Source organism: Micromonas pusilla, assembly GCF_000151265.4.
Source record: "Micromonas pusilla CCMP1545 genomic scaffold MICPUCscaffold_7, whole genome shotgun sequence".
Taxonomy (NCBI): domain Eukaryota; kingdom Viridiplantae; phylum Chlorophyta; class Mamiellophyceae; order Mamiellales; family Mamiellaceae; genus Micromonas; species Micromonas pusilla.
Window position 1 is genome coordinate 57,995 of NW_003315888.1, and position 23,044 is coordinate 81,038.

At 67.1% G+C, this 23,044-nt stretch overlaps 13 protein-coding genes across 13 annotated transcripts; 6 read left to right on the plus strand and 7 right to left on the minus strand.

Annotated features, from left to right (window-relative positions):
• Positions 1–327: 327 nt before the first annotated feature.
• On the plus strand, positions 328–2,313 carry MICPUCDRAFT_65243 (uncharacterized protein; the record flags this gene model as incomplete). The annotated part of the gene is made up of 2 exons (XM_003059610.1): positions 328–522; positions 714–2,313. Coding segments are annotated over 2 exons (1,795 nt in total), but the record flags the coding sequence as incomplete, so codon positions are not given.
• Positions 2,314–2,923: 610 nt separating this feature from the next.
• Positions 2,924–4,383, plus strand: MICPUCDRAFT_47626 (uncharacterized protein; the record flags this gene model as incomplete). The annotated part of the gene is made up of 3 exons (XM_003059611.1): positions 2,924–3,484; positions 3,669–3,875; positions 4,065–4,383. The coding sequence occupies 3 exons, from the start codon at positions 2,924–2,926 to the stop codon at positions 4,272–4,274; spliced, it is 978 nt and encodes a 325-aa protein (XP_003059657.1). The 3' UTR covers positions 4,275–4,383.
• Positions 4,384–5,682: 1,299 nt separating this feature from the next.
• MICPUCDRAFT_65245 (uncharacterized protein) lies at positions 5,683–6,534 on the plus strand (the record flags this gene model as incomplete). The annotated part of the gene is made up of 1 exon (XM_003059612.1): positions 5,683–6,534. One exon carries the CDS (start codon positions 5,683–5,685, stop codon positions 6,532–6,534), a length of 852 nt encoding a protein of 283 aa, XP_003059658.1.
• MICPUCDRAFT_65246 (uncharacterized protein) lies at positions 6,529–7,579 on the minus strand. Its single transcript, XM_003059908.1, has 3 exons — positions 7,464–7,579; positions 7,075–7,288; positions 6,529–6,904 (listed from the first exon to the last, which is right to left on the minus strand). The coding sequence occupies exons 1-3, from the start codon at positions 7,566–7,568 to the stop codon at positions 6,549–6,551; spliced, it is 675 nt and encodes a 224-aa protein (XP_003059954.1). The 5' UTR covers positions 7,569–7,579; the 3' UTR covers positions 6,529–6,548.
• A 1,074-nt stretch (positions 7,580–8,653) lies between these two features.
• On the minus strand, positions 8,654–9,037 carry MICPUCDRAFT_40429 (uncharacterized protein; the record flags this gene model as incomplete). The annotated part of the gene is made up of 1 exon (XM_003059909.1): positions 8,654–9,037. The coding sequence occupies one exon, from the start codon at positions 9,035–9,037 to the stop codon at positions 8,654–8,656; it is 384 nt and encodes a 127-aa protein (XP_003059955.1).
• Positions 9,038–9,629: 592 nt separating this feature from the next.
• On the minus strand, positions 9,630–9,806 carry MICPUCDRAFT_59187 (uncharacterized protein; the record flags this gene model as incomplete). The annotated part of the gene is made up of 1 exon (XM_003059910.1): positions 9,630–9,806. The coding sequence occupies one exon, from the start codon at positions 9,804–9,806 to the stop codon at positions 9,630–9,632; it is 177 nt and encodes a 58-aa protein (XP_003059956.1).
• A 378-nt stretch (positions 9,807–10,184) lies between these two features.
• MICPUCDRAFT_59188 (uncharacterized protein) lies at positions 10,185–11,072 on the minus strand (the record flags this gene model as incomplete). Its single annotated transcript, XM_003059911.1, has 1 exon — positions 10,185–11,072. One exon carries the CDS (start codon positions 11,070–11,072, stop codon positions 10,185–10,187), a length of 888 nt encoding a protein of 295 aa, XP_003059957.1.
• Positions 11,073–11,282: 210 nt separating this feature from the next.
• Positions 11,283–12,038, plus strand: MICPUCDRAFT_40430 (uncharacterized protein; the record flags this gene model as incomplete). The annotated part of the gene is made up of 1 exon (XM_003059613.1): positions 11,283–12,038. One exon carries the CDS (start codon positions 11,283–11,285, stop codon positions 12,036–12,038), a length of 756 nt encoding a protein of 251 aa, XP_003059659.1.
• Positions 12,039–12,067: 29 nt separating this feature from the next.
• Positions 12,068–14,563, minus strand: MICPUCDRAFT_45632 (uncharacterized protein). Its single transcript, XM_003059912.1, has 2 exons — positions 14,238–14,563; positions 12,068–13,802 (listed from the first exon to the last, which is right to left on the minus strand). Exons 1-2 carry the CDS (start codon positions 14,454–14,456, stop codon positions 12,177–12,179), a joined length of 1,845 nt encoding a protein of 614 aa, XP_003059958.1. The 5' UTR covers positions 14,457–14,563; the 3' UTR covers positions 12,068–12,176.
• An 85-nt stretch (positions 14,564–14,648) lies between these two features.
• MICPUCDRAFT_70857 (ANK protein) lies at positions 14,649–16,990 on the minus strand. Its single transcript, XM_003059913.1, has 4 exons — positions 16,240–16,990; positions 15,899–16,036; positions 15,270–15,708; positions 14,649–15,073 (listed from the first exon to the last, which is right to left on the minus strand). The coding sequence occupies exons 1-4, from the start codon at positions 16,978–16,980 to the stop codon at positions 14,733–14,735; spliced, it is 1,659 nt and encodes a 552-aa protein (XP_003059959.1). The 5' UTR covers positions 16,981–16,990; the 3' UTR covers positions 14,649–14,732.
• A 409-nt stretch (positions 16,991–17,399) lies between these two features.
• On the plus strand, positions 17,400–18,476 carry MICPUCDRAFT_59192 (uncharacterized protein; the record flags this gene model as incomplete). The annotated part of the gene is made up of 2 exons (XM_003059614.1): positions 17,400–17,756; positions 17,808–18,476. The coding sequence occupies 2 exons, from the start codon at positions 17,400–17,402 to the stop codon at positions 18,474–18,476; spliced, it is 1,026 nt and encodes a 341-aa protein (XP_003059660.1).
• A 119-nt stretch (positions 18,477–18,595) lies between these two features.
• On the minus strand, positions 18,596–19,195 carry MICPUCDRAFT_59193 (ubiquitin-like protein; the record flags this gene model as incomplete). The annotated part of the gene is made up of 1 exon (XM_003059914.1): positions 18,596–19,195. The coding sequence occupies one exon, from the start codon at positions 19,193–19,195 to the stop codon at positions 18,596–18,598; it is 600 nt and encodes a 199-aa protein (XP_003059960.1).
• A 414-nt stretch (positions 19,196–19,609) lies between these two features.
• Positions 19,610–23,023, plus strand: MICPUCDRAFT_70858 (mRNA splicing protein; the record flags this gene model as incomplete). The annotated part of the gene is made up of 4 exons (XM_003059615.1): positions 19,610–19,747; positions 19,928–20,612; positions 20,832–22,093; positions 22,289–23,023. The coding sequence occupies 4 exons, from the start codon at positions 19,610–19,612 to the stop codon at positions 23,021–23,023; spliced, it is 2,820 nt and encodes a 939-aa protein (XP_003059661.1).
• Between the last annotated feature and the right edge of the window lie 21 nt (positions 23,024–23,044).

A 23,044-nucleotide genomic window follows, 5' to 3' on the forward strand; every position in this document is an offset into this window, starting at 1 on the left:
GCGCGGCGGCGCACTCGGGCACGCGCGACGCGATGGCGCCGTTTACGCGGCGGATTCGGCGCCAGCTGTCGTCGTCGTCGTCGGTGCCGACAATCGTCCAGCACCGGCGCGCGCGCGCGAAGAAGGGGTGCGCGTCCGCGCGGGGCGGCGACGGCGCGCCGGACGCGTCGGCGTCGGCGTCGCCGAAGAGGCCCCACGCGGAGGCGCCCTCGCCGGGAGGCGGCGGCATCGCGCCGCGCGCGTCGTTGTAATGGGGCGGAATGGAATCATCCTGCGATCTGAACAGAACGTCGCGCCGCGTTGCTCGATCTGATCTCGTCGTCAGTGATGTTCGCGCGGTTCCGGGGCGCGCCGCCGCCGGCCGCCAGGCCGGCGCCCCCGCCGACGCCGAGCACTCACTACGGCCAGGGCGTCCCCGACGAGGACATCCCGATCGACGTGAAGTACTCCAAGCTCCTGGAGTGGCTCGTCGATCGCAAGAAGACGCGCGCGGACTGGCGCGAGAAACTGCGCGCCATTCAGGCGCGTTCTCCTCGCACTGGTCCCCATACGACCCCGTCGGCGTGGTGAACGCCGATCCTTAAGGACTTTCGCCGGCGATTCTCTGCGCCCACCCCTCGCTTTCAATCCCGACACACCTCGACGCCTTTCAACTCCGCTTCTGACGCCTTTGAACTCCACCCCGACGCACGCTCGTATGGAACGGCCCTCAGGCGACGACCGCGTCGCTCGTCCGCAGTCTCCCGTCCCATCTTCTGCGTCTGCACGGCCTCGGCGTCCCGGACGCGTCGATATTCGTCGGCGACGGCGGCGACGGCGTCGGGTGGGATTACTTCCGATGCGTGCTCGTGCGAGACGCGATCGTGGCGGGCGCGTCCACCGCCGCGAGAGCTCAAGGGGGGGCGGTCGCTGAGGAGGAGGAGGAGGAGAAGGAGAAGGAGCCTGATGAGAAGGACGTCGAGGACGTCGGCGGCGAGATGACCGAGGCGAACGTGGACGACGGCGGCGACGGCGACGGCGACGGCGACGGCGACGCGGACGCGCCGACGCGCGGGCTCTTCGGCCGCCTCGCCGGCGTTGCGAAGAAGTGGGACGACGTCGTCCGCGCGTACGAGCGCGATGGTCTCCACCTCCCGGAGACCGCGCTGGCGATGGCGCGAGGCGTCGACCTCGAGATCCCGCATCACGACGCCAAAGCCGCGAGGGCGTCGAAACAGCTCGCGGACCTGGACCGGCGCGAGAGCGAGCTGAAGCGCGGTGTCGGGGTCGCGAGGGAGGCGTACAAGAGTGCGTGCGACGCGCTCGGGGTGAGCGCGGCCGCGGCCGCGGCGGGGAGGGGGGGGGACGGAGGAAACGGAGGAAAAGCATTCGCCGAGGAGCTGAAGCGCATCGCGGGGGGGCTCGACGACGCGTTCGCCGAGTGCGCCGCGCTCGCGCGGAAGAGCGACGTCGGCGAGGCGATGACGCGCTACGCGGAGTGGTGCGCGTGGGCGCACGGCGACGCGCGCGGCGCGGAGACGTTCACGCCGACGTTGCTCGAGCTCCGAGCGTACGAAGACGGCGCGACGATCGAGCCGCCCGCGACGAAGACGACGACGACGGCGGCGGCGGTCGACGACGACGCCGCGCCGCCGCCGCCGACGATCGTCGAGCCCCCGAGCGGCGGCATCGACTGGGACATCGGCGACGCGTCCGCCGGCGGCCCCGAGGTGGTCGCGCCGCCCGCGGGGGGGATCGACTGGGACCTCGGCGATCTCGCGGTGGACGGCGGCGACGACGCCGCGGACGGTGCCGCGATGATCGTGGAACCCCCCGCCGGCGGCATCGACTGGGACCTCGACCTCGGCGTCGAGGTCGAGATCGAGCCGACCGGGGAAGCGCCCACCGTGGTCGACGCGCCCGAGGGCGGGATAGACTGGGGCATCGCCGTGGAAGACGTCGCGCCCGCGGAGGAGGACGACGACGCCGCCGCCGACGGCGGGTTCTCGCTCGACGCCGCGATGGCTTCTGTCGCGACGATCGACGTTTCGTCGACGGCGACGGCGATCGCCGCCCGCGTGCCGTTCCACGCGCGTCTCCGCGACCAAGACTTCCGCGCGGCGCTCGTGAACGAGCTCTCGGAGCTCGCGGCGTTCTTCTCCCAGCGCGTCGCGGATTCGCGATCGCCGGAGACGACGTCACTGCTGGCGTCGGCGCCGGCGTCGATCCAACGCTCGTCCGCGCCGGACGTCCTCGCCGACCTCCGCGCCGCCGTCCTCGCGCCCGTCGCGACGCTGCGCGCCGCGAGGACGCGGAAGCTGCTGCTCATCGCGAGCAGCGAGCGGTACGCGCGGCGGCTCGCGAGCGAGCTCGAGTCCAAGGCGCGCGCGGAGGGCAAGGCGCGTTCTACTAAGATTCCATCACCGGTCCCCGTGCGACCGCGTTCGCGCGGTGCACGCCGTTCCTTAACTGAGGAGTTTCGTCGCCCGGGATGGAGTTCTCTTCGCCCACCCCTCGGTTTCATGCAATCCCGACACACCTCGACGCCTTTCAACTCCGCTTCTGACGCCTTTTAACTCCGCCCCGACGTTCGTCGCTTTGAACGACGCGACGACCCTCAGTTGAAAAAGGCCCTGACGGATTTGGAGGACCGGCGACGGTCGACGCGAGCGGAGCGCGCGCGCGCGTCCGCGCGCGGCGCCGCGCTGCGTCGCGCGCTGCGGGAGAAGCGCGCGCACGTCGAGCGCGCGATGGGGAAGATGTTCAAGGGGCGCGTCGTGAACGTCATCGGGGAGATAAGCAACGTCTTAGCGGAGTGACTGAAGCTGGTGGAAGAAACGTTCGTAGTCGTGACCCTTCGAGTCGCGGACGGTCAATCATCCTTCTTATCCGATCACGTCACACCCCCCTCGCGTCACAGCCCCGCAGCCCCGCGCATCGCATCATGTCCGCGGCCGCGTCGCGCGCGACGCGACGCGCGCTCTCCTCGGTCCTCGCCGCCGCCGCGTCGGCGTCGGCGTCGGCGTCGGCGTCGTCCGCCGGCGGCGGCGTCGCGGCGACGACGACGACGATGATGTCGTCTCATGGACGCGGTGCCCTCTTCGCGACGACTCTTCGCGCCGCGACGGCGGCGCATCATCGCGAGTCTTCGAGTCTTCGAGGCTTCGCGTCCTCCGCCTCCGCTTCCGCCGAAACGTCCTCCAGCCCCGGGATCTTCGAGTTCCGCACCGACGTCGTCATCCCCGCCAACCGGAACGACTACCTCGCGACGTGCTACGAGCGCGAGTACAGAGAAGCGCGAGTCTCCATCCACGAGGGCGCCTTTCTCGGGATGTGGACCGTGGAAACCGGCGGCGACCTGAACGAGATCACGCACGTCTACCACTACCGCGACTACGATCACCGCGACGTCGTGCGCGCGAACGTCAAGGGCGCGAAGGACGAGGAAGCGTGGGCGTGCTTCCAAGCGGACGCGTGGCCGTACGTCAAGTCGATGAAGTCTGAGGTGCGTTCTATACACTGGTCCCCATACGACCCCGTTGGCGAGGTGGACGCCGATCCTTAAGGACTTTTGCCGTCGTCTCTCTCCGCCCACACCTCGCTTTCAATTCCCGCCATCGACGCCTTTCAACTCCAACTGACGCCTATGAACTCCACCCCGACATCGCTTTGTATGGAATGGCCCTGAGATTTTTCTCCCCGCGACGAACGCGCTCGCCGCGGGCGGCGTCGCGGCGGACGCGCACGCGCACCTCGCGTCCGTCGTCGCCGCGGACGCGAAGGACAACGGCGTGTTTGAGATGCGGCGGTATCAGCTCGAGCTCGGGTACAACCCGGTGCCGAAGCTGATCGAGCACATGTCGGAGGGGCTTCCGTCCAAGTTGGCGGCGGATGAGGTACGTTCTATGTCACACTGGTCCCCATACGACCGCGTTGGCGTGGTGAACGCCGATCCTTAAGGACTTTTCCCGGCGTGTCTCTGCGCCCACCCCTCGCTTTCAACGCCCGCCCTCGACGCCTTTCAACTCCGCTTCTGACGCCTTTCAACTCCACCCCGACGTTCGCTCGTATGGAACGACCCTGAGAAAAAATTGGGCACGTTGGCGTGGATGGGGTACAGCGACCTCGGCGGATTGAATCAGTTCGTAGAGCTGTGGCGGTACGACACGTGCGAGGATCACATGAAGGTGCGGGAGAGCGCGCGCGGCGCGGAGGCGTGGAAGGCGTGCATCGGGAAGATCGCGCCGATGGTGCAGAGCTTCGACACGAAGCTGATGCGGTTGTGGTTGCCGTGACGACGAGGAGGAGGTCAACTCGACGTCGGCGCGGAGCTCGATCTTATTACACGTAGTTTTACGAGCACAACACGCGCAGGGCTGCTGCTCGTTAGAGACCACTCGACGTGAACACGATTTCCTGCCGCGCACCGCCCGCTCGCGACTACGCCCCATTTTCTACCTCCCCAGCTATCCACCGCACCACATCCTCGTGCCTCCGCCCTTAGGCTTTGCACTCCCTCGGAATCCACGGAGCGCCGTTCGCGCGCGCCCACTGGAGCACCTCCAGGTGGCCGCCATGCGCGGCATCGGCGCAAGTACCCTCGTCCCACGGAGCGCCGTTCGCCCGCGCCCACTGCAACACCTCCAGGTGGCCGCCATACGCGGCACTAGTGCAAGTACCCTCGTCCCACGGAGCGCCGTTCGCCCGCGCCCACTGCAACACCTCCAGGTGGCCGCCATACGCGGCACTAGTGCAAGTACCCTCGTCCCACGGAGCGCCGTTCGCCCGCGCCCACTGCAGTACCTCCAGGTGGCCGCCAAGCGCGGCTGCGACGCAAGTTCTCTCATCCCACGGACAACCGTTTGCGCGCGCCCACTGCAATACCTCTAGGTGGCCGCCACGCGCAGCATTCTTGCAAGTCAGCCCGTACCACGGAGCGCCGTTCGCGCGCGCCCACTGCAGCATCCTCATGTGGCCGCCTTCCGCGGCGCTGCGGCAAGTCAATGCGTCCCACGGGCATCCTCGTTCCTTCGCCCACTTCGCGACCTCTCAGTTCCCACCCTCCGCGATGCACATGAACGTCCTCGGGACCCACTGACACCCTCGTTCTCTCGCCCACGCCAGCCTCGCGATCGACCCGACGAAGTTTGGCACTCTCGCGAGTTGTTTACTCACCGCCTTGACGTCCTTCACGTCGCCGACGGGCGAATCGAAGATGACGTCGCGCATCCTCCGGTTCACCGTCGCGAGCACCGCGAGGTCGCCGTCGTCGAGCCGCGGGAGCACGCTCCCGACGAAGACATCGCGCGCGTCCGCGGCGAGTCGTTCCAGAAGTGGCTCGCGTGCGTCCGCGGCGAGTCGCTCCAGGAGTGGTTCGCGCGCGGCTTCGCGCTCTTCGAGACCGCGAACGGCATTCCGGAGCTCGAGCAGATCAGTCGTCGTGACGAGCTCCTCCTCGAGCGACGGCGGGTCCTCGACGCGCGCGCGCTTGCGCCCCACCGACGGCGACGTCCCGACCGCGCGGAACGCGACCGCGGCGTTCGCCGCCTTCAACGCGCGCACCTCCGCCGCGAGCGCGCTGTTCTCCGCCGCGAGCGCGTCGCACTTCGCCGCCAGCGCGTCGCACTTCGCCGCCAGCGCGTCGATCCGCGCGCTGACGGCGTCGTCCAACGATCCGACGGCGTCTGCTCCCGCGGTCGCGCCATGGCGCGCGATGCGCGCGCTCCTCCTCCCCCGCGCCGGAGGCGCCATCTCGTGCTGATGGCGACTCGGGGGCGGGGCGATATGGTGGCAGATCGCGTGTCGGACCTGACGACAGTGGTAGAAGTGGTCTGGCTCTGGTGGCGCCGGTTCATAGATTCATTCGTTTCTCTTCAACTCGTCCGTCGCTACAGCTCGCCGTCGCCGCCCGTCCGTCGTCGCGTCTTCTTCCCCGCAGAGAACCCCTCCGGCGGCGACACGCTCCCCTCCCGTTTCGCGTCGTCTTCGCGGTCCGCCCTGACCTTCCCCCCCGCGCTCGCGCCAAAGTCGAGCTCGAACGGCGCGTCTCTCAGCCGTTGCGCCGCGACGCGTCGCAGCGAGTTGAGACAGTTGACGAGCAGGAGCTTCTCTCGAAGGCGGCACCGCACCGCCTCGCGATGGACGCCGGTCAGCGGCGCGCGACCGGCGGCGGCGTTTGAGGCGGCTTCCGCGGCGCGGCGACGACGACGTCTCTCTCTCTTCTCTTTCTCGCGTCGTTCGCGCTTCGCGTTTAAAGCGGCGTCCGCGTCGTCGTCGTCGTCGTCGTCGTCGTCGTCGTCGTCGGACGTCTTCCCGGCTTCTTCGTCCTCTTCCTCCTCCTCCTTCTCCTCCGCGCCGATCCGCAGAAGCGCTTCGTCCTCCTCGTCCGACGTCGGGTACGCGTCCAGCAGCGCCGCGACCGTCTCCACCAGCGCCGCGAGCGCCGACGCTTCGCTGTCTTCGCTCACCGGGCGCGTCGCGAGCCTCCTCGCGACTTCCGGGTCTCTCCTCTGCCCGTTGCGCACCTCCGTCTCTCTCGGATATTTTCGACGCTGAGGGTGGGTGATCAATCAGGGTCCGCGCGAAGCGACGACAGACGTCGGGGTGGGCGTTCGAGGGAGCGTCAGTTGGTTAGTCGATGAGAGGCGACGCGGCGCGTCGGGATCGAAGAAACCGCGGTCGGTCGCGCGGGGACCAGCTAGCGTCGTACGGATAGAACGCGCCTTGTTCCCGTCTTGGTCGTACTCGTCGTCGCGCTCGTCGCGCTCCGGGTCGAACGCGTACAGCCCCTCCGCGAGCGCGATCACCTCGGTGTCGTTCGCGGTCGCGACGCGCACGGCGCACATCAGCGACGGGGACGGCCCGTCGTTGGTCAACGCGCGCTCGTCGGCGTCGCCGCACGCGCGCAACAACGCGGTTTTCGCGGCTGTCGGGGTGGAGTTGAAAGGCGTCAGTTGAAGTTGAAAGGCGCCGAGGGCGGGTATTGAAAGCGTGGTGTGGGCGGAGAGACACGCCGGCAAAAGTCCTTAAGGATCGGCGTTCACCACGCGAACGGAATCGTATGGGGACCAGTGTGAGGAAGGAGGACGCGCGCACCCAACACGGCGACGTCGTCCGACGGCTTCTTGCGATTCAACGCGCCCTCCGCGGTCGCCGGTCCGTCCACGTACGCGTCCTCGGGGAGGAGGAGCACCATCGCGTCGTTTTTGTTCACGCCGGGGCCCACGGTGCCGTGGCGGTGCATCGACTCGGCGTCGGACATGGTCCCCGCCACGGTGCGCGTCTTGGCCGCAGAAGATTTAGGGCCGTTCTATACGAGCGAACGTCGGGGTGGAGTTGAAAGGCGTCAGGTGGAGTTGAAAGGCGTCGAGGTGTGTCGGGATTGAAAGCGAGGGCTGGGCGGAGAGATGCGCCGGGCAAAGTCCTTAAGGATCGGCGTCCACATCGCCAACGCGGTCGTATGGGAACCAGTGTATAGAACGCGCCTTAGTATTCTTCTTCCCGAAGCCAACCTTCACCGCGCGCGCGCCGGCGCGGTTGCACCCCATCTCCTCGCCGGCGCCTGCTTTCGCGGTCTTAACGCTCAGCATCGTGGCGTTACCTCGCGTCTTCGGGACGATGCCCACGCACGGCGCGTTCCCGGAAGGGTCGTGCGGGAGGAGGTGCGCGAACGGCACGACGGCGGCGAACGAGCTCCACGAGTAGTGCCCTTCGAACGTCGCTGCGATGGACGGTCGGTCAGTCGGGGGGCGGGAAGGTCGATGATTGGTCAGCGCATGTCGACGTGGCGGGATAACGGCGATACTATCGGGATACTACACGTGGCGAAACGTGCGGTGGTCGTCAAGACACGTGGACCGATCGGCGCGCACCAGCCCAACCGCTCCACGCGTCGTCGTCGTCGCTGTGCACCGACTCCTTCCTCTTCGTGAACGTCGCCGTCGGGAACCGCACGCCGATCGCCCGCACGATCCCTAACGCTCTCTCGAAAGCAGTTACGTTATACACGCGCTCTGGAAACGCGTGCGGGTACTTCATCGGCAATTGGTCCGCGACGACGTGCCACGCGCGCTTAAACTTCTCCGTCTCCTGGGTCGCGAACTGAGCGCCGGCCGGGTCGTTCGAGCGGCGGAGAAAAGACGCGCGTCAGTAGTCATGTAGACGTGCGATTGGTGGACGACGTTCTCACGTGTCAAAACGTGAGGTCGATATCGCGCGAAAGAAAGAACGCCTTAAGGATCGGCGTGCACCGCGTGATTTTTGAACGCGGTCGTACGGGGACCAGTCGGGGGTGTTAAATGGTAAATGGAAGGAAATGGGACGCGCCTCGAGCGCGTACGTCCCGTCCAGCGCTTTCCTCGCGTCCTCGTCCTCGCGCGCGTCGAACACGCGCTTAATCGCCGGCGGAGGAAACCTCCGCACGTTCTCCAGGAGCGCGGCGAACGGCGAGCGATCGCCCGCGTCGAGCTCGCGCAGGAGCAAGCACGCGAGCGCCCACTCCGGGTCGCCGCGGAGGCCGTCGCGCGCGAGGCCGCTGATGATCGTTCCATCATACGAAGCGATGTCGGGGTGGAGTTGAAAGGCGTCAGTTGGAGTTGAAAGGCGTCTATGGCGGGGATTGAACGCAAGGGGTGGGCGTAGAGAGACGCCGGCAAAAGTCCTTAAGGATCGGCGTTCACCACGCCGACGCGGTCGCATGGAGACCAGTGTGAGATAGAACGCGCCTGATGATCTCGCCCGCGAACGGCGAAGGGACGACGAGCGCGGCGTCGAGCGGGAGCGTCAGGAGCTCGTCGCCGTCGGCGACGTCCGCCTTGGCGAACATTCCGCGCGCGCGCGAGGAGGAGGAGGAGGAGGAGGACGCGGCGTCGTCCTCGATCACGGAGTAGACGCCGTTTCCCGAGAAGACGCCGCCCGAATCCACGAACCACTCGACGAACGCGTCGTCCGCGGGCGTCGGGAACGTCGACGACGCGGACGCGGACGCGGACGCTGACGCGGACGCGAGGGAGAAGGCCGCGAGGAGGAACGCCGCGATGAGGCGCGCGAGGCGCGTCATCGCGCGGGGGGGCGTCCGTCGGCGTCGACGCGCGCGCGGGAGAACGACGCGTCGATCGTCGATCCCGCGCTTTATTTTACAGAGGCCGCGGGAGCGAGCGCGAGCAGAGCGCGAGCGCGAGAGGTGCCGACTCGAGCACTCTGTTCGGCTCTGTTTGGCATTCTGTCGGCACACCAAGTCGAGAACAACGTAACGGCCGCCCCCTCCGCGACTCGCTCTCGTCCACGCCGCCCTCCATCCCCGGTCGTACCCTCTCACCCTCACTCCAACGCGTCGCATCATCGCATTATACATCAAACGAACCCCGCGATCGCGATGAGCGCGACGACGACGACGCACGCGACCGCGATCCCGACGATCGCGAAAACCTTCCGTCGTCCTTTTTTTTGGTGCTCCCGCGCCGCCGTTAGCGACCGCTCCGCGCCCCTCGCCGCCGCCGCGCTCTTCGCGACGTGCGCTTCCACGTCGTCCAGCGCGTCGCCCTGGGTGGAGTTGAAAGGCGTCAGTTGGAGTTGAAATGCGTCGCGGTCGGGGATTGAAAGCGAGGGGTGGGCAGAGAGACACGCCGGCGAAAGTCCTTAAGAAACGGCGTTCACAACGCGAACGCGATCGTATGGGAAGCAGTGTATAGAACGCGCCCGAGTCGCACCTGGGTCGTCACGAGGTTGGCCATGTCGAGGAAGATCTGGTTCAGCGAGAGCATCCCGCGCTCGAGCGATCGCGTCGCGTCCTTCGCGCGTCGCGCCGACTCCAACGCCGCCGCGTTCATCGTTTGCGTTTGCGCCTGCGTGGGTGAAGCGATCGGTCAGTCGAACGTCTCACCGGTCAAACGTTGAAAGGGAAGCGCGGGTGAAGAGTGACGACGGGAAAAGTCCTTAAGGAACGGCGTGCACCACGCGAACGGGGTCGTACGGGAAGCAGTCTCACCTCCGAACTTTGCGTTTGCGTCTGCGTCGTCTGCGATCGGTAATCGAATCGCCTCGGCGCCGCCGGCGGCTTCCCCCCTCCCCCTCCCCCCGCGATGCTCATGCGCACCGCGGTCGATACCTCGCGCTCGCCGCCGTCCTCCCCCTCCGCGATCGCGTCCAGCGCCTCCGCGCTCAGGGTCGTTCCATACGAGCGAACGTCGGGGTGGAGTTCAAAGGCGTCAGTTGGCGTTGAAAGGCGCCGCGGGCGGGGATTGTGAGCGAGGGACCCTGGGCGGAGAGATCCGCCGGGCAAAGTCCTTAAGGATCGGCGTCCACCACGCCAACGCGGTCGTATGGGGACCAGTGTATAGAACACACCTCATCTCCGCGCCGGTGACGGCGTACACGCGGTCGCGAATCGTTCTGCCGCGCTCTCTCGCGATCTCGACGCGCAACGCGTTGTACTCGTTAAGCGCGGACGCGAACGACTTACGCAGCCCGCGCGACACGGTCTCGACGCGGCGGCGGTCGATGTCGCTTAAAACGCTCAACGGATCGCCGTTACTCCTTCCGGCCGCCGCGACGACGACGACGTCGCGGAACGCGTCGCCGCCGCGCGCGACGCGTTCCACGCGCGCTTTCGTCGCCGCCGCCGCCTCCGAGCTCGCGACGACGCTCGACGCGAGCCGCTCCCTCAGCTCGTCCATGCGCGCTCTCGACGCGACGCACTGGGACTCCTCGTGCGTCGCGCGGAGGGCGCGGAGGGCGTCGCGGAGCCGCGCGACGTCGCGCGACGCCTCGGACGCTTCCGCGAGGAAACGCGTCGCGCGGTCGCCGTCGTCGTCGTCGGCGGCGGCGTCGTCGTCGTCGGACGCGGCGTCGGCGGCCGCGCAGAGGCACGACGGCGCCGATCGCGCGCGACGCCGCGCGCGCGTCGGCGTCGTCTCGATCTCGCGCGCGACCGCGCCGGAGGACGCGCGGCCCCGCGCCGCCGCGGTCGCGGTCGCGGTCGGACGTCCTCGCTCCGCGTCGCGGTGCGCGTCCTCCGCGGGGTGCTCGACGTCCGCGACGACGCGCTCGTCGCGCTCGACGTCCGCGAGGATCGCGGGGAGAAGGTCGCGGATCATGGCGCGGGCGGGCGGGCGGGCGGGCGACGGAGCGCGCGCGGGGGTGAGAGTCCGCGCCTGCCGCGGCGACGCGCGGCGGCGTCCTCGTTCGCTCGACTCGTCCGTCGTCGCGTCCGAGAAAGTTTTAGAAGCCAACTGAAAAGCGGCGCCGCCGTCGTGGCTTTCGTCGTCACTTTCGCTAGCGGTTCGCCGCGTCCCCGCACGGCGATCATGGTGAAGAAACGAGAATCGAAGCAGCGCACTCGCGGCAAGTCGTTCATCGAGTGGTGCACGGAGAACGGCGAGCGGGGCGAGCGGCTCGCCAACGAGTTCAAAGACCCTGACAAGTTGCCGACGGAGGTGTGTAAAGCGTCGACGTACAAGGCGCTGTGGAAGTGTCTGAAGTGCAAGCATGCGTGGAGGGCGATGGTGTGCAACCGCACGAAGAGCGACACACCCACCGGGTGTCCGAAGTGCGCAAAACATGCGTCGGCGAGCAAGATCAAGAACTTCCTCGTGTGGTGCGAGAAGAACGGCGAGCGCGGGAAGAAGCTCCTGAAGGAATACGTCGACCCGGATAGGAAGCCGACTTCGGTGACGAAAGCGTCGCACTACAAGGCGCTGTGGAAGTGTCTGAAGTGCAAGAACGCGTGGAGGGCGATGGTGTGCCACCGCACGGACAGCGACAGACCCACCGGGTGTCCGAAGTGCGCGAGTTGCGCGCCTCTGAGCAAGACCAAGAACTTCCTCGTGTGGTGCGAGAAGAACGGCGAGCGCGGGAAGAAGCTCCTGAAGGAATACGTCGACCCGGATAGGAAGCCGACTTCGGTGACGAAAGGGTCGCACCACAAGGCGCTGTGGAAGTGTCTGAAGTGCATGCACTCGTGGAGGACGAAGGTGCACAACCGCACGGACAGCGACAAGCCCACCGGGTGTCCGAACTGTAACAAACGAGGTCGCAAAGGAAAGCGCCGCCGCGACGACTAAAAGGCTGAACGATGAAGAGACGACTGATGAAAGCGAATCGTTTCTTCGCTCGTTGCACCCAATTGAATGAATGTCTAAACTACCCCACCCCCGTCTAAAGCCACCGCTATACATATCTCTCTTCCTCCTCCTCCTCTCTCACTCGCACTTGATCGCCTTGTATATGTGCCTCACGAACAGCGAGCTCGCCCTGAACCCGATGTTTCCGAGGAGCAGGAAAAACCCGTAACAAATCACGGACATGTACCCGAAGAAAAAGCTCGTCTGCATGAACCCGGTCATGTCGCTCCTGGCGTAGTAGTAATAGAAGCAGTATGCGTATATGAACACCCCCGTGCTGCCGCCGCACAGGACGCTTCGCCACCACCACTGGTGGTCCTCCACCGCGAGCTGGAAGTACGTCAGCGCGATCGTTATGAACGCGGTGACGACGACGAGGATGATGAACACGATGAACAGGATGCTGTAAATCGTGTACACCTTGTGTCCCCACACGGACGCGAAGATGTAGTACAGCTCGATGTAAATCGCGCTGAACGGCAAGAACCCGGCCATGCACATCTGCGGGATCGCCGCGCGGTACCACGGCAGCAGCGGAATCTCGCGAGGGTACTTCGTGGTCCGGCACGGCGCCTTGAACTCCGACCTGCCGTTCTTCCCCGCGATGCCGCCGAGCACGGTGAGCGGAAACGTCACGAGCGCCCAGATGACGAATATGACGCAGATCGTCCCGAACGGCAGCGCCGCGGTGGACCGGTACGCGATCGCGACGGTGTTTAAGAACGAGAACATGACGCACAGGGGCCCGCAGAAGAGGGCGACGGTCAGCAGCACGTTCCGGACCCACTTGTCGCCGCCCATCTGACGGTAGTTATTCGCCGCGACGTATCCGGCGACGCCGGAGGTCAACGCGTACAGCACGATGACCGACGTCAGCAACGCGCCGCGGTTGTACGGGTAAAACACGCCCACGAGCGCGAGCATGAAGACGAAGAGCGTCATCGCGAACAGCTGCGTGCCCGTGCCGATGACCGCGCAGAACAGCGATTTCGCGCGGGGGAATCGGAAGACGTCGCCGTGGATGTACTTCCACCCCGTCTCCTCGCTCTCCTCCGCGACGTCCTCGTCTCTCGAGTACTTGATGAAGTCGTTCTTCAGGACGCGCATGAGTATCGTCGCTAAGAACCCGGTCAGCAGCAGCACGGTGACGCACGAGTTTATTATGCTGAACCAGTGAATCTCGAGGTGTTGCGGCAGGAACGAATACCGCGAATACTTCTCCATGCGTCGGTTAAACGGGATGCGCGTCTCTTTCCACTTGACGCTGAACGAAAACTCCACGCGCACGGAGTCGCCGTCGGTGATGTCCACGGTCCTCAGCGGGTCCGTGCTGACGTTTATCTCGATCACCTTATCGCCGTTGTACGCGACGTCGAAGTGCACGTGCGTGAAGAGGTAATACCGCAGCTCCGGCGCGCCCGGGTTTAAAATCTTCTCGATCTTTCCGACGAACCCCCAGATCGGAAGGTCGTCGTAGTACATCTGAAAGTAATAGTCGTCCTTCACCGCGCGCCGGAACTTCTTCAGGTCGTTCGCGCTCAGCGTTCGCTCGCACAGAGACTCGTTCTCGCGGTCGACTCGGAACGGGACTTGATACGGCGTCGACGACATGCGGTCGCCTTCGAGAACTTCTCCGAGGTCTTCCCGCTTGCTCACGGCGCCGTCCGCGGGTTCGCAGAACGGCAGGTCGTAGTACTGGTACGTCTGTTGCGCGGGTTGGTTCGTGGGGGTAGGGTTGGGGGGTAGGGTTAGGGTTAGGGTATAGGACGTGTGGACGTGGAAGACGCGCGCGCGCGCGCCCGCTGGAGGAGGGAAGGAATATATCGACGACGCGATTGAATGCGATGATGAATGAACGATGTCGCCGCTTCGCCGCGCCCTCGCGGGTCGCCACCGACGCGCGCTCGCCGCGTCCCGACGCGGCGACCGCCTCGGATCTCCGCGGCGCCATAATGCGCGCGCGCGCGAGGAACCGATCGCGGCGTCGGAACGCGTCGCGGCGCGTCGAACCCGCGGCCGCGGCCGCGCGTCCGTCCGTCCGTCGCGCGAGCGAGAAGGACGGACGGCGCGGAAAAAATAAAATCTCATCGTTCGAGCGCGCGCGACGGAAAACGCGCCGACGCCGCGGCCGCGACGCACCTCCGACGGGTTATGGAACGGCCCGACTTTGTTCGCGTACAGCGGCACGTCGTCGCGGACGAGATACGAGTGCGACGACGCGAGCAGCCGCCTCAGCGCGCCATCCTCGGAGGCGCGTATCTCCGTCCGAGTCTCGGCCGCGTCGCATCCGCGGAGCACGGTGCCGAAAACCGCGACGACGACGAGCGCGACCGCGGCGCGAGGACGCCGCGGCGCCATGACGCCGTTCGGTTCGGGTTCGGGTTCGGATCCGCGCGCGCGTTCGCGAGGGAGCGCGCGCGGCGGCGACGGGCGATGCGCGTCGCGTGAGGCGCAGCGCGCGCGGGTCCGGAGTGCAATCGCGCCGACCGACGGATGTTTCCTCGACCTGACGCGACGCGCGACGGGGAACAGGAACGAAGTTCGGAAACGAGCAGAGAAAAGCTGAACGTGCGCGATGAGTCTCTTCACGGAAAAGGTCTCGCACCGCGCCGCGCGATCGATCGCGCGCGGCTCCTAATCCACCTGCGCGGGGCTCCTCGACATCGGCGGCCCCATCTCCGTCCCCACCATCCCCCGGCCGTCTCCGTGACCGTCTCCGCCTCCGCCGCGCTCCGTCGCCGCCGTCGCCGCCTTGGCCGCGCCCGACTTCGTCGGCCCGCCGGGCCCCACCGGTCCGGGCCCCGGCGTCGCCTCGGACGACGCGGGCGTCCGCTTCGTTGGCGGGTGCGGGTGCCGCTCCTCCACGCCGTTCGCCGCGCTGCACCCGGGGCTGTTGTGCCCGTCGCTTCTCTCGCCGTCGAGCAGCCGGCGGCGCAGCCCGACGAGCGCTTTCGCGAACCGCCGGCGGTCGAGGACTTTGGGTCGTTCCACGCGAAGCGACGTCGGGGTGGAGTTGAAAGGCGTCAGAAGCGGAGTTGAAAGGCATCTAGGGCGGGGAGTGAAAGCGAGGGGTGGGCGGAGAGAAACGACCGCCGGGAGAGAAAGTCCTTAAGAATCGGCGTTCACCGCGCCGACGCGGTCGTATGGGGACCAGTGTGAGATGGGACGCGCCTTTGAGGCCGTGCCGCTCGACCATCAGCGACAGCTGCGCGTCGGTGATGTCCAGCAGATCCCTCTCGAACGCGCACCCGAGCATCGAAAAGTGATCCGCGTAATCCTCGAGCTTGTGGTCGAGCAGGAACTGCTCGAACCTCTTCCCCATCTTCAGCCAATCGCCGTCGTCGTCGTCCTCGGCGCCCTCGGCGCCGTCGCCGCCCTCGCCGCCCTGGTCGCCCTCGCCGCGATTCTCGCGCACCCCGCCCCCCGTCAACACCCCCGCGCCGCCCTCGTAATCGCTCTGAATCAAATTCACCGAGTTGGACACCGCTCGGAAGAGACGGTTCGCCTGGATCGGCGTGAGCGACGACCCCTTCTCCCGCTTCGCGTCGTCGCGCTCGAGCATGTGGATGTCGTCCATGTACTTGGCGCCCAGACGCGCGAACTCGCGCCACTGAGGGTCGTTCCGTACGAGCGAACGTCGGGGTGGAGTTGAAAGGCGTCAGTTGGAGTTGAAAGGCGCCGAGGGCGGGGATTGTGAGCGAGGGACCCTGGGCGGAGAGATCCGCCGGGCAAAGTCCTTAAGGAACGGCGTTCACCACGCCGACGGGGTCGTACGGGGACCAGTGTGAGATAGAACGCGCCTGGCACTCCAACCCGGCGGCGTGGATCCAACGCCGCAACCCCAAGCTCATGTTCTTCGCCGCCTCGAGCACGTCCACCACCTCGCGACACCGTCGCCGCTGCCACTCGTTCGGTCGGTTCAGTCCTTTCAGCGCGAGCTGCGGCGGGCGCGTCCATCGGGTGAGCGCGTCGGTCAGTCGAACAGTCGAACGTCTCGAGGGGGGCGACGACGCGAATGGAGCTGAGAGAGACAGGACGAACGGAAAAAAAGAAAAGAAACGAAACGTCGATCGAGAGACGACGCCGCGCGACGCGAGAACGGGATACGGTCGCGCGGGGAGCACTCCCTCCTCGGTCTCACCTGCATCGGCGTCAGCCCGTCGTTGTTCACCACGTCCATTCTCGCGCAGTTCTTGATGAGCAGCTCGACGACCTCGCCGGTGCCGCCGCCGTACACCGCGCCCGGCGTCGTCTCCAACGCCGTGCGATGCAGCGCCGTGTTCTTGTCGTCGTCCACGGCGCTGACGTCGGCTCCCGCGAGCAGGAGCTTGTTCACCGCGCTCGCGTGCCCGAAGCGACTCGCGATCAGCAGCGCGGTGACCCTGCTTCCGTTCACGTCCGCGCCGCGGTCGATGAGCGCGTCGAGCAGCCCGCAGTGCCCTTGCCTGGACGCGTAGAACAGCGCGCAGCTTCCGAATTGATCGGTCGCGTGAACGTTCGCGCCCGCGCGGAGGAGCGCGTCGACGATGGCGCCGTGTCCGTTCAGCGACGCGAGGATTAAAGGCGTGTCGCCGCCGGCGTTGCACGCGTTGACGTCCGCGCCCGCGGCGAGGAGCGCGTCGACGACCATCGGGCGGCCGTTTTGCGACGCGAGCACGAGCGCGGTGCTTCCGCCTTGGTCTTCGTCTCGCGCGTCGACGTCGGCTTCGCCGCTCGCGAGTATACGCTGGACTTCGATGAGATGCCCGAGCGCGGCGGCGTCGATGAGCGCGGCGTCTTCGGCGCGGCCCCAGGACTCGGAGGCGGCGGGGACGTCGGACGCGGATCCATCGTGCGACGAGTCGTCGCCTTCCGCGTCGGGCGCGACGGGAGGACGCGTCATCGCGCCGACGCGTCGTCGTGGAGTGAATCGGTGTTCGCTCGCGCTGACGCGACTTCCGAGAGGTGCTCACGCAGCCGCAGGTCGAGATTTGCCGTATCGAGTCGGTGGGCACCGTGCTCAGTTGAAACCGAGCCCCCGGTCGACGCCGGGGTCGAGATCCGGCCGCCGCTTTGAAACATTTCGAAACCCGATCGACGCGGGAAGGTTTGGAACGATCCAGGTTCAAAATGCAGCTGGCGAGAAGGCGAAGAGATCCACCCGTCCGTCCGTCAGTTCGTCGACGCGCCGCGCCTCGACGCCGCGGCCGGTCGAGAGCGTCGCGCCGCGCTCGCGCGCCGCACCCCCCCGTTCGCCGCGTCGTCGCCGTCGTCGTCGTCGTCGCCTTCTTTCGTCGTCGTCGTCTCGAAGACCGCGTCGCGATGGCGCGATCGGACAACGCCCCCCACGACGACGAGCCCGTCATCGCGCTCGACGACGACAGCGTCTCCGACGACGGCGGATCGATCGACCCAACGGGAGGGACCGACGACGAGATCCCGCCGGGGGGTACCGACGGCGGGGAGTGCGAGAATTACTTCGGCAGGGCCGCGAAGGAGGGCGCCGCGCCCGCGGGGACGAACCCGTTCGCGTCGAGCGCGGCGATCGCGCCGGAGGACGACTGGCGCGCGCAGATGGAGGTGATGAGACTGCTTCCCATACGACCCCGTTCGCGATGTGCGCGTCGTTCCTTAAGGACTTTTCCCGTCGTCACTCTTCACCCGCGCTCCCCTTTCAACGTACGTTTGACCGGTAAGACGTTCGACTGACCGATCGCTTCACCCGCGCAGGAAGCGAAGCGGCAGGTGGAGGCGCAGAGGATCGCGCGCGAGCGCGAAGAAGCGATCGAGCGCGAGAAGGAGCAGCTCGCGGCGGAGATGAAGGGGAAGAAGTACGAGGGAAGGAGGAAAGCGGGCGATCCCGTGGAGGCGGCGACCCCCGCGTCGGGTGGTGACCGATCGGCGAGGAAGATCGTTCGCGCGAGGCGACCGACGGGCGGCGGCGGCGGCGGCGGCGGCGGGACGACGACGGCGACGGGGGGGTCGCCCGCGGACGCCGCGCTGAAAGCGCCCGCCGCGCCGAACCCGTTCGCGGGGTTCTCGCTCCTCGCGCCCGCGCCCGCGCCCGCGCCCGCGGCGGAGACGACGACGACGACGACGACGACGAAGCCGAGCATCCTCAGCCGGCTAAGCGGCGCGCCGACGCCGTTTGTCGCGCCGGCGCCAGCCGTCGAGGACGTCGAGAAGGAAGAGGAAGAGGAGGAGGAGGAAGCGGCGGCGACGCCCGCGCCCGTCTTCGCGCCGTCGATGTTCAGCTTCGTGCCGTCGAAGCCGGTGGCGGCTCCGGCGGCGCCCGTCGTCGCCGCGACGCCGCCGCCGACGGCGACGACGCCGGCGGCGACGACGACGACGACGACGACGAAAGTGAAGACTCCTCTCGCGATAGAACTCGGGTTGTGACGGAACGAACCGTCTGTTCCCCCGTCGTCGAAGGAACGAACCGCGAACCAAACCGAAAGGAAACGAACGATAGACCGTGACGATGATTCGATTCATCACGACGTCGCTCGCGTTGCTATCTACTCCGCCGCCGCGGGATCTTCCGCCGCCGCCGCCGCGGGCTCATCATCATCCGCCGCGGGGGTCTCCTCTTCCTTCTTCGCCGCCGCCTCCTCCTCCCCCTCCGCGACGACGTCACCGTCTCCGTCAGCGCCCTCTCCTCCTCCTCCTCCTCCTCCTTCTTTCTCCCTATTCACGACGTCGTCGAGTTTCATCTGCGCCGCGCGCTCCGCCGCCTCCGCCGCGTCTCGCGCCGCCGTCTCCTCTCTCTCCTTGGCGCGCGCCTCCTCCTCCTTCGCGATCCACGCCTCAGCCTCCGGCGTCCCGATCTCGCATATCACGACGTCCTCGTACGCGCTCTCGTCTTCCCCGTCCGCGCGTATCGTCAGCGCTAACACCTGGTCGTTGTCCACTTTCAGCTGCGAGAGCTGGTAGCGGTCTTCTAGGACGCGCGCCATGTTCGGACCGGAGGTGAGGCGTTGGCGCTCGATGTGGAGCCCGGTAGGGGGGAAGTCAATCTCCGTCGCGCTCTGGATCTTCTGCTTGAGCTCCATGATCGTCTCCGAGGGGTGGACGAGGATGAAGAACGTCTTCGTGCCGCGCTTGACGCGCACGTGCATCGACGCGGGGGACTGCGGAGAGACGGAGGACGACGGGGAGAGCAGCGCGAGGGAACGGACGGACGGCGTCGTCAGCGATCGTCGTGGTAATGATTAAACTTCGCTCGGATGGATGCGGATGGATGGTCCACCTCGCGGACGCGACGCGAATGCGCGCTCGCGGGGAGGTCTGGGGCGGGAGGAAGCGAGCTTGACGCGCCATGGCGATCGCGCGGCGCTCGGACGCGTCTCTCCTCGATCGCGTCGGCGCGACGGGCGGTCGCGCGGGTGACGCGCGGCGAACTGGGAGAGGAACGACGCGACCGACGCTTTTGGGACGGACGACGACGCGACGCGCGCGCCGTTTGAAGACGAGCTTTTCGCGAGTTCGCGCGCCGCCCTCATCGTCGTCATGTCAGTGCATCACCGCGCGCCATGGCGGGTCGAACGAACACCGCGCCGACGTTCGGCGATCGCGCCGCGCCGTCGGGGTACGTCGCCGGCCTCGGACGCGGCGCGACCGGGTTCACGACCCGGTCGGACATCGGCCCGGGCGCGCCCGCTCCGCCGCCCGTCGGCGCCGCGCTCGGGCAGCAGCAGGCGCGTGATGCGTCTTCTCGTCGCGAATCGACGTCGTCGTCGTCGTCGTCGTCGTCGTCGTCGTCGCGTCTCCCCTCCCCCGTTTGTGTCGTCGCTCACGACCCCTCCCTCCCCCGGTATCCTTCCTCCCTTCCTCCTCCTCCTCCTCCGCAGGATGACGCGGGCGCGGGCCGCGGCGCCGGCCGCGGCGTCCCGATGGGCGACACGCGAGGCGACGAGAGACAAGCCGTCTTCGACGAGCAGTTCGGCGGCGACGCGGGAATCTTCGCGGGCGACGGCGGCGAGTACGACGAGGACGACAAAGAGGCGGACGCCATCTGGGAGTCCATCGACGAGCACATGGACTCGAGACGCCGCGATCAGCGCGAGGCGCGGCTCAAGGAGCAGCTCGCGAAGTACCGAAGAGACAACCCGAAGATCTCGGAGCAATTTCGAGATCTGAAGCGCAAGCTGGACGACGTATCGTACGAGGAGTGGGACGCGATCCCGGAGATCGGCGACTACACGATCAAGAAGAAGAAGGACATGAACCGCTTCGCACCCGCGCCGGACTCGCTGCTGCAGAAAGCGCTCGCGGAGAAGGAGCAGAGCGTCAGCGAGGTTGGGAGCGGCGGCGAGACCTCCGCGTTCGGCGGCGGCGGCGGCGGCGGCGGCGGCGGAGGCGGCGGCTCCGGTCTGATGACCGACCTCAACGCCGTCGGCGAAGGCCGCGGGACCGTGCTCGGGCTCAAGCTCGATCGGTTGTCCGACAGCGTCAGCGGTCAGACCGTCGTGGATCCGAAAGGCTACCTCACGGACCTCGGCAGCATGAAGATCTCGTCGTCGACGGAGATCTCAGGCGCGTTCTCCTTTCTCACACTGGTTCCCATACGACCGCGTTCGCGTGGTGAACGCCGATCCTTAAGGACTTGTCTTCCCGGCGTTCGTTTCTCTCCGCCCACTACCCCTCGCTGCTTTCAATCCCGACACACCGCGACGCCTTTCAACTCCGCTTCTGACGCCTTTGAACTCCCACCCCGACTTCGGTCGCTTCGTACGGACCCTCGACCCTCGTCAGACGTGAAGAAGGCGAGGCTGCTGCTCAAGTCCGTGATCTCCACGAACCCTAAGCACGCGCCCGGGTGGATCGCCGCGGCGAGGTTGGAAGAGCTCGCCGGGAAGCTTCAGGCGGCGCGGAGTTTCATCCAGCGTGGGTGCGACGCGTGCCCGAAGAGCGAGGACGTGTGGATCGAAGCCGCGCGTTTGAACACGCCGGAAAACGCGAAAGCCGTGCTCGCGCGCGGCGTCGCGTCGCTGCCGCAGAGCGTGAAGATCTGGATCGCGGCCGCGCAGTTGGAGACGGAGGACGAGAGGAAACGCCGCGTGTTACGCCGCGCGCTGGAGAACATCCCAAACTCCGTGAGGCTGTGGAAAGCCGTCGTCGACTTGTCCAAAGAAGAAGACGCGAGAATGCTCCTCGCCCGCGCGGTGGAATGTTGCCCGCAGCACGTCGACCTGTGGCTCGCGCTCGCGCGCCTGGAGTCGTACGAGCAGTCGAGAAAGGTTTTGAACAAGGCGCGAGAGACGCTGCCGACGGAGCCCGCGATCTGGATCACCGCGGCGAAGTTGGAGGAGGCCAACGGGAACGCGAAGAGCGTTGGCAAAATCCTCGAGCGCGCGGTGAAATCGCTCGGCTCGCACGGCGTCTCCATCGACCGCGAACACTGGCTCAAAGAGGCCGAAGCGTGCGAGAAACAGGACCCGCCCGCGACGGAGACGTGCAAACAGATCGTCCGCGTCACGATCGGCGTCGGGGTGGAGGACGAGGACCGAAAGCGGACGTGGAAAGCGGACGCGGAGGAGTGCATCAAGCGACGGAGCTTCGAGACGGCGCGCGCGATTTACGCGCACGCGACGGCGACTTTCCCGGCGAAGAAGGGGCTGTGGGTGCGCGCGGCGACGCTGGAGAAGACCGCGGGGGATATCGCGGCGATGGACGAGGTGCTGAAGCGCGCGGTGCAGAGTTGCCCGCAGGCGGAGATCTTGTGGCTGATGGCGGCGAAAGAGCGGTGGCTCGCCGGGGACGTCGCGGGCGCGCGCGACATCTTGGAAGAGGCGTTCGTCGCCAACTCGGAGAGCGAGGACATCTGGCTCGCCGCGTTCAAGCTCGAGTTCGAGAACCGCGAGCCCGAACGCGCGCGCGCGCTGCTCGCGAAAGCGCGAGAGAAGGGCGGCGCGAGCGAGCGCGTGTGGATGAAGAGCGCGGTCGTCGAGCGCGAAGTCGGCGACGTCGCCGCCGAGCGAAGGCTGCTGTCGGAGGGTCTGGAAAAGTTCCCGCAGGCGCGTTCTATCTTACACTGGTTCCCATACGACCGCGTCGGCGTGGTGAACGCCGTTCCTTAAGGACGTTTGCCGTCCTCTCTCTCCGCCCAGGGTCCCTCGCTTTCAATCCCGACACACCTCGACGCCTTTCAACTCCGCTTCTGACGCCTTTCAACTCCACCCCGACGTTCGCTTGAATGGAACGCGCCTCAGTTTTGGAAGATGTGGATCATGCTCGGGCAGCTCGAGGAGAAGGAGGGCGACGTCGACGCCGCGCGAAACGCGTACGCCAAGGGCACGCGACGATGCCCCGACGCGATCCCGCTGTGGTGCGCGGCCGCCGCGTTGGAGGCGTCGCCCGATGGCGGCAACGCGCCGGCGAAGGCGCGAGCCGTCCTGGAGCAAGCGCGTCTGCGCAACCCGGCGAACGAGACGCTGTGGCTCACCGCGGCGCGGCAAGAGCGCGGTGGGAAACCGGTCGGCGTGGACCCCGAGAGCGACCGCGCGGCGGACGCGCTCATGGCGAAGGCGTTGCAGGAGTGTCCCGCGTCCGGAATGCTCTGGGCGGAGGCGGTGAGGATGGCGCCGCGGCCGCAGCGGAAATCGAAATCCGTCGACGCGCTCAAGCGGTGCGACAACGACCCGGCGGTGATCGCATCGATCGCGAACCTGTTTTGGCTCGACCGCAAGATGGACAAAGCGCGCGGGTGGTTCAACCGCGCGGTGACGCTGAACCCCGACGTCGGCGACCACTGGGCCGCGTACTTTAAGTTTGAGACGCGGCACGGCGACGAAGACGCGGTGAACGCCGTCGTCAAGCGGTGCGCGGAGGCGGCGCCGAAGCACGGCGAGGCGTGGTGCCGCGTCGCGAAGCGCGTCGAGAACTGGCACGAGCCGGTGGACGCGCTGCTGAGGAAGTGCGCCAGGGAGGTGGACTTCGGCGAGTGAGCGAGCGGAGCGCGCGTGGTC

Coding starts and splice junctions, on each gene's coding strand:
- MICPUCDRAFT_65246 (XM_003059908.1), bottom strand. CDS start 7,568: ATGCTGAGCGTTAAGACCGCGAAAGCAGGCGCCGGCGAGGAGATGGGG. Junction 7,289..7,463: donor TCGGGAAGAAGAATACTAAG/GCGCGTTCTATA, acceptor TCGCTCGTATAG/AACGGCCCTAAATCTTCTGC. Junction 6,905..7,074: donor GGACGACGTCGCCGTGTTGG/GTGCGCGCGTCC, acceptor CCACCCCGACAG/CCGCGAAAACCGCGTTGTTG.
- MICPUCDRAFT_45632 (XM_003059912.1), bottom strand. CDS start 14,456: ATGGCGCCGCGGCGTCCTCGCGCCGCGGTCGCGCTCGTCGTCGTCGCG. Junction 13,803..14,237: donor CGTTCCATAACCCGTCGGAG/GTGCGTCGCGGC, acceptor CCCGCGCAACAG/ACGTACCAGTACTACGACCT.
- MICPUCDRAFT_70857 (XM_003059913.1), bottom strand. CDS start 16,980: ATGACGCGTCCTCCCGTCGCGCCCGACGCGGAAGGCGACGACTCGTCG. Junction 15,709..15,898: donor CCGCCGGGTTGGAGTGCCAG/GCGCGTTCTATC, acceptor AACGACCCTCAG/TGGCGCGAGTTCGCGCGTCT. Junction 15,074..15,269: donor CGAGCGGCACGGCCTCAAAG/GCGCGTCCCATC, acceptor AACGACCCAAAG/TCCTCGACCGCCGGCGGTTC.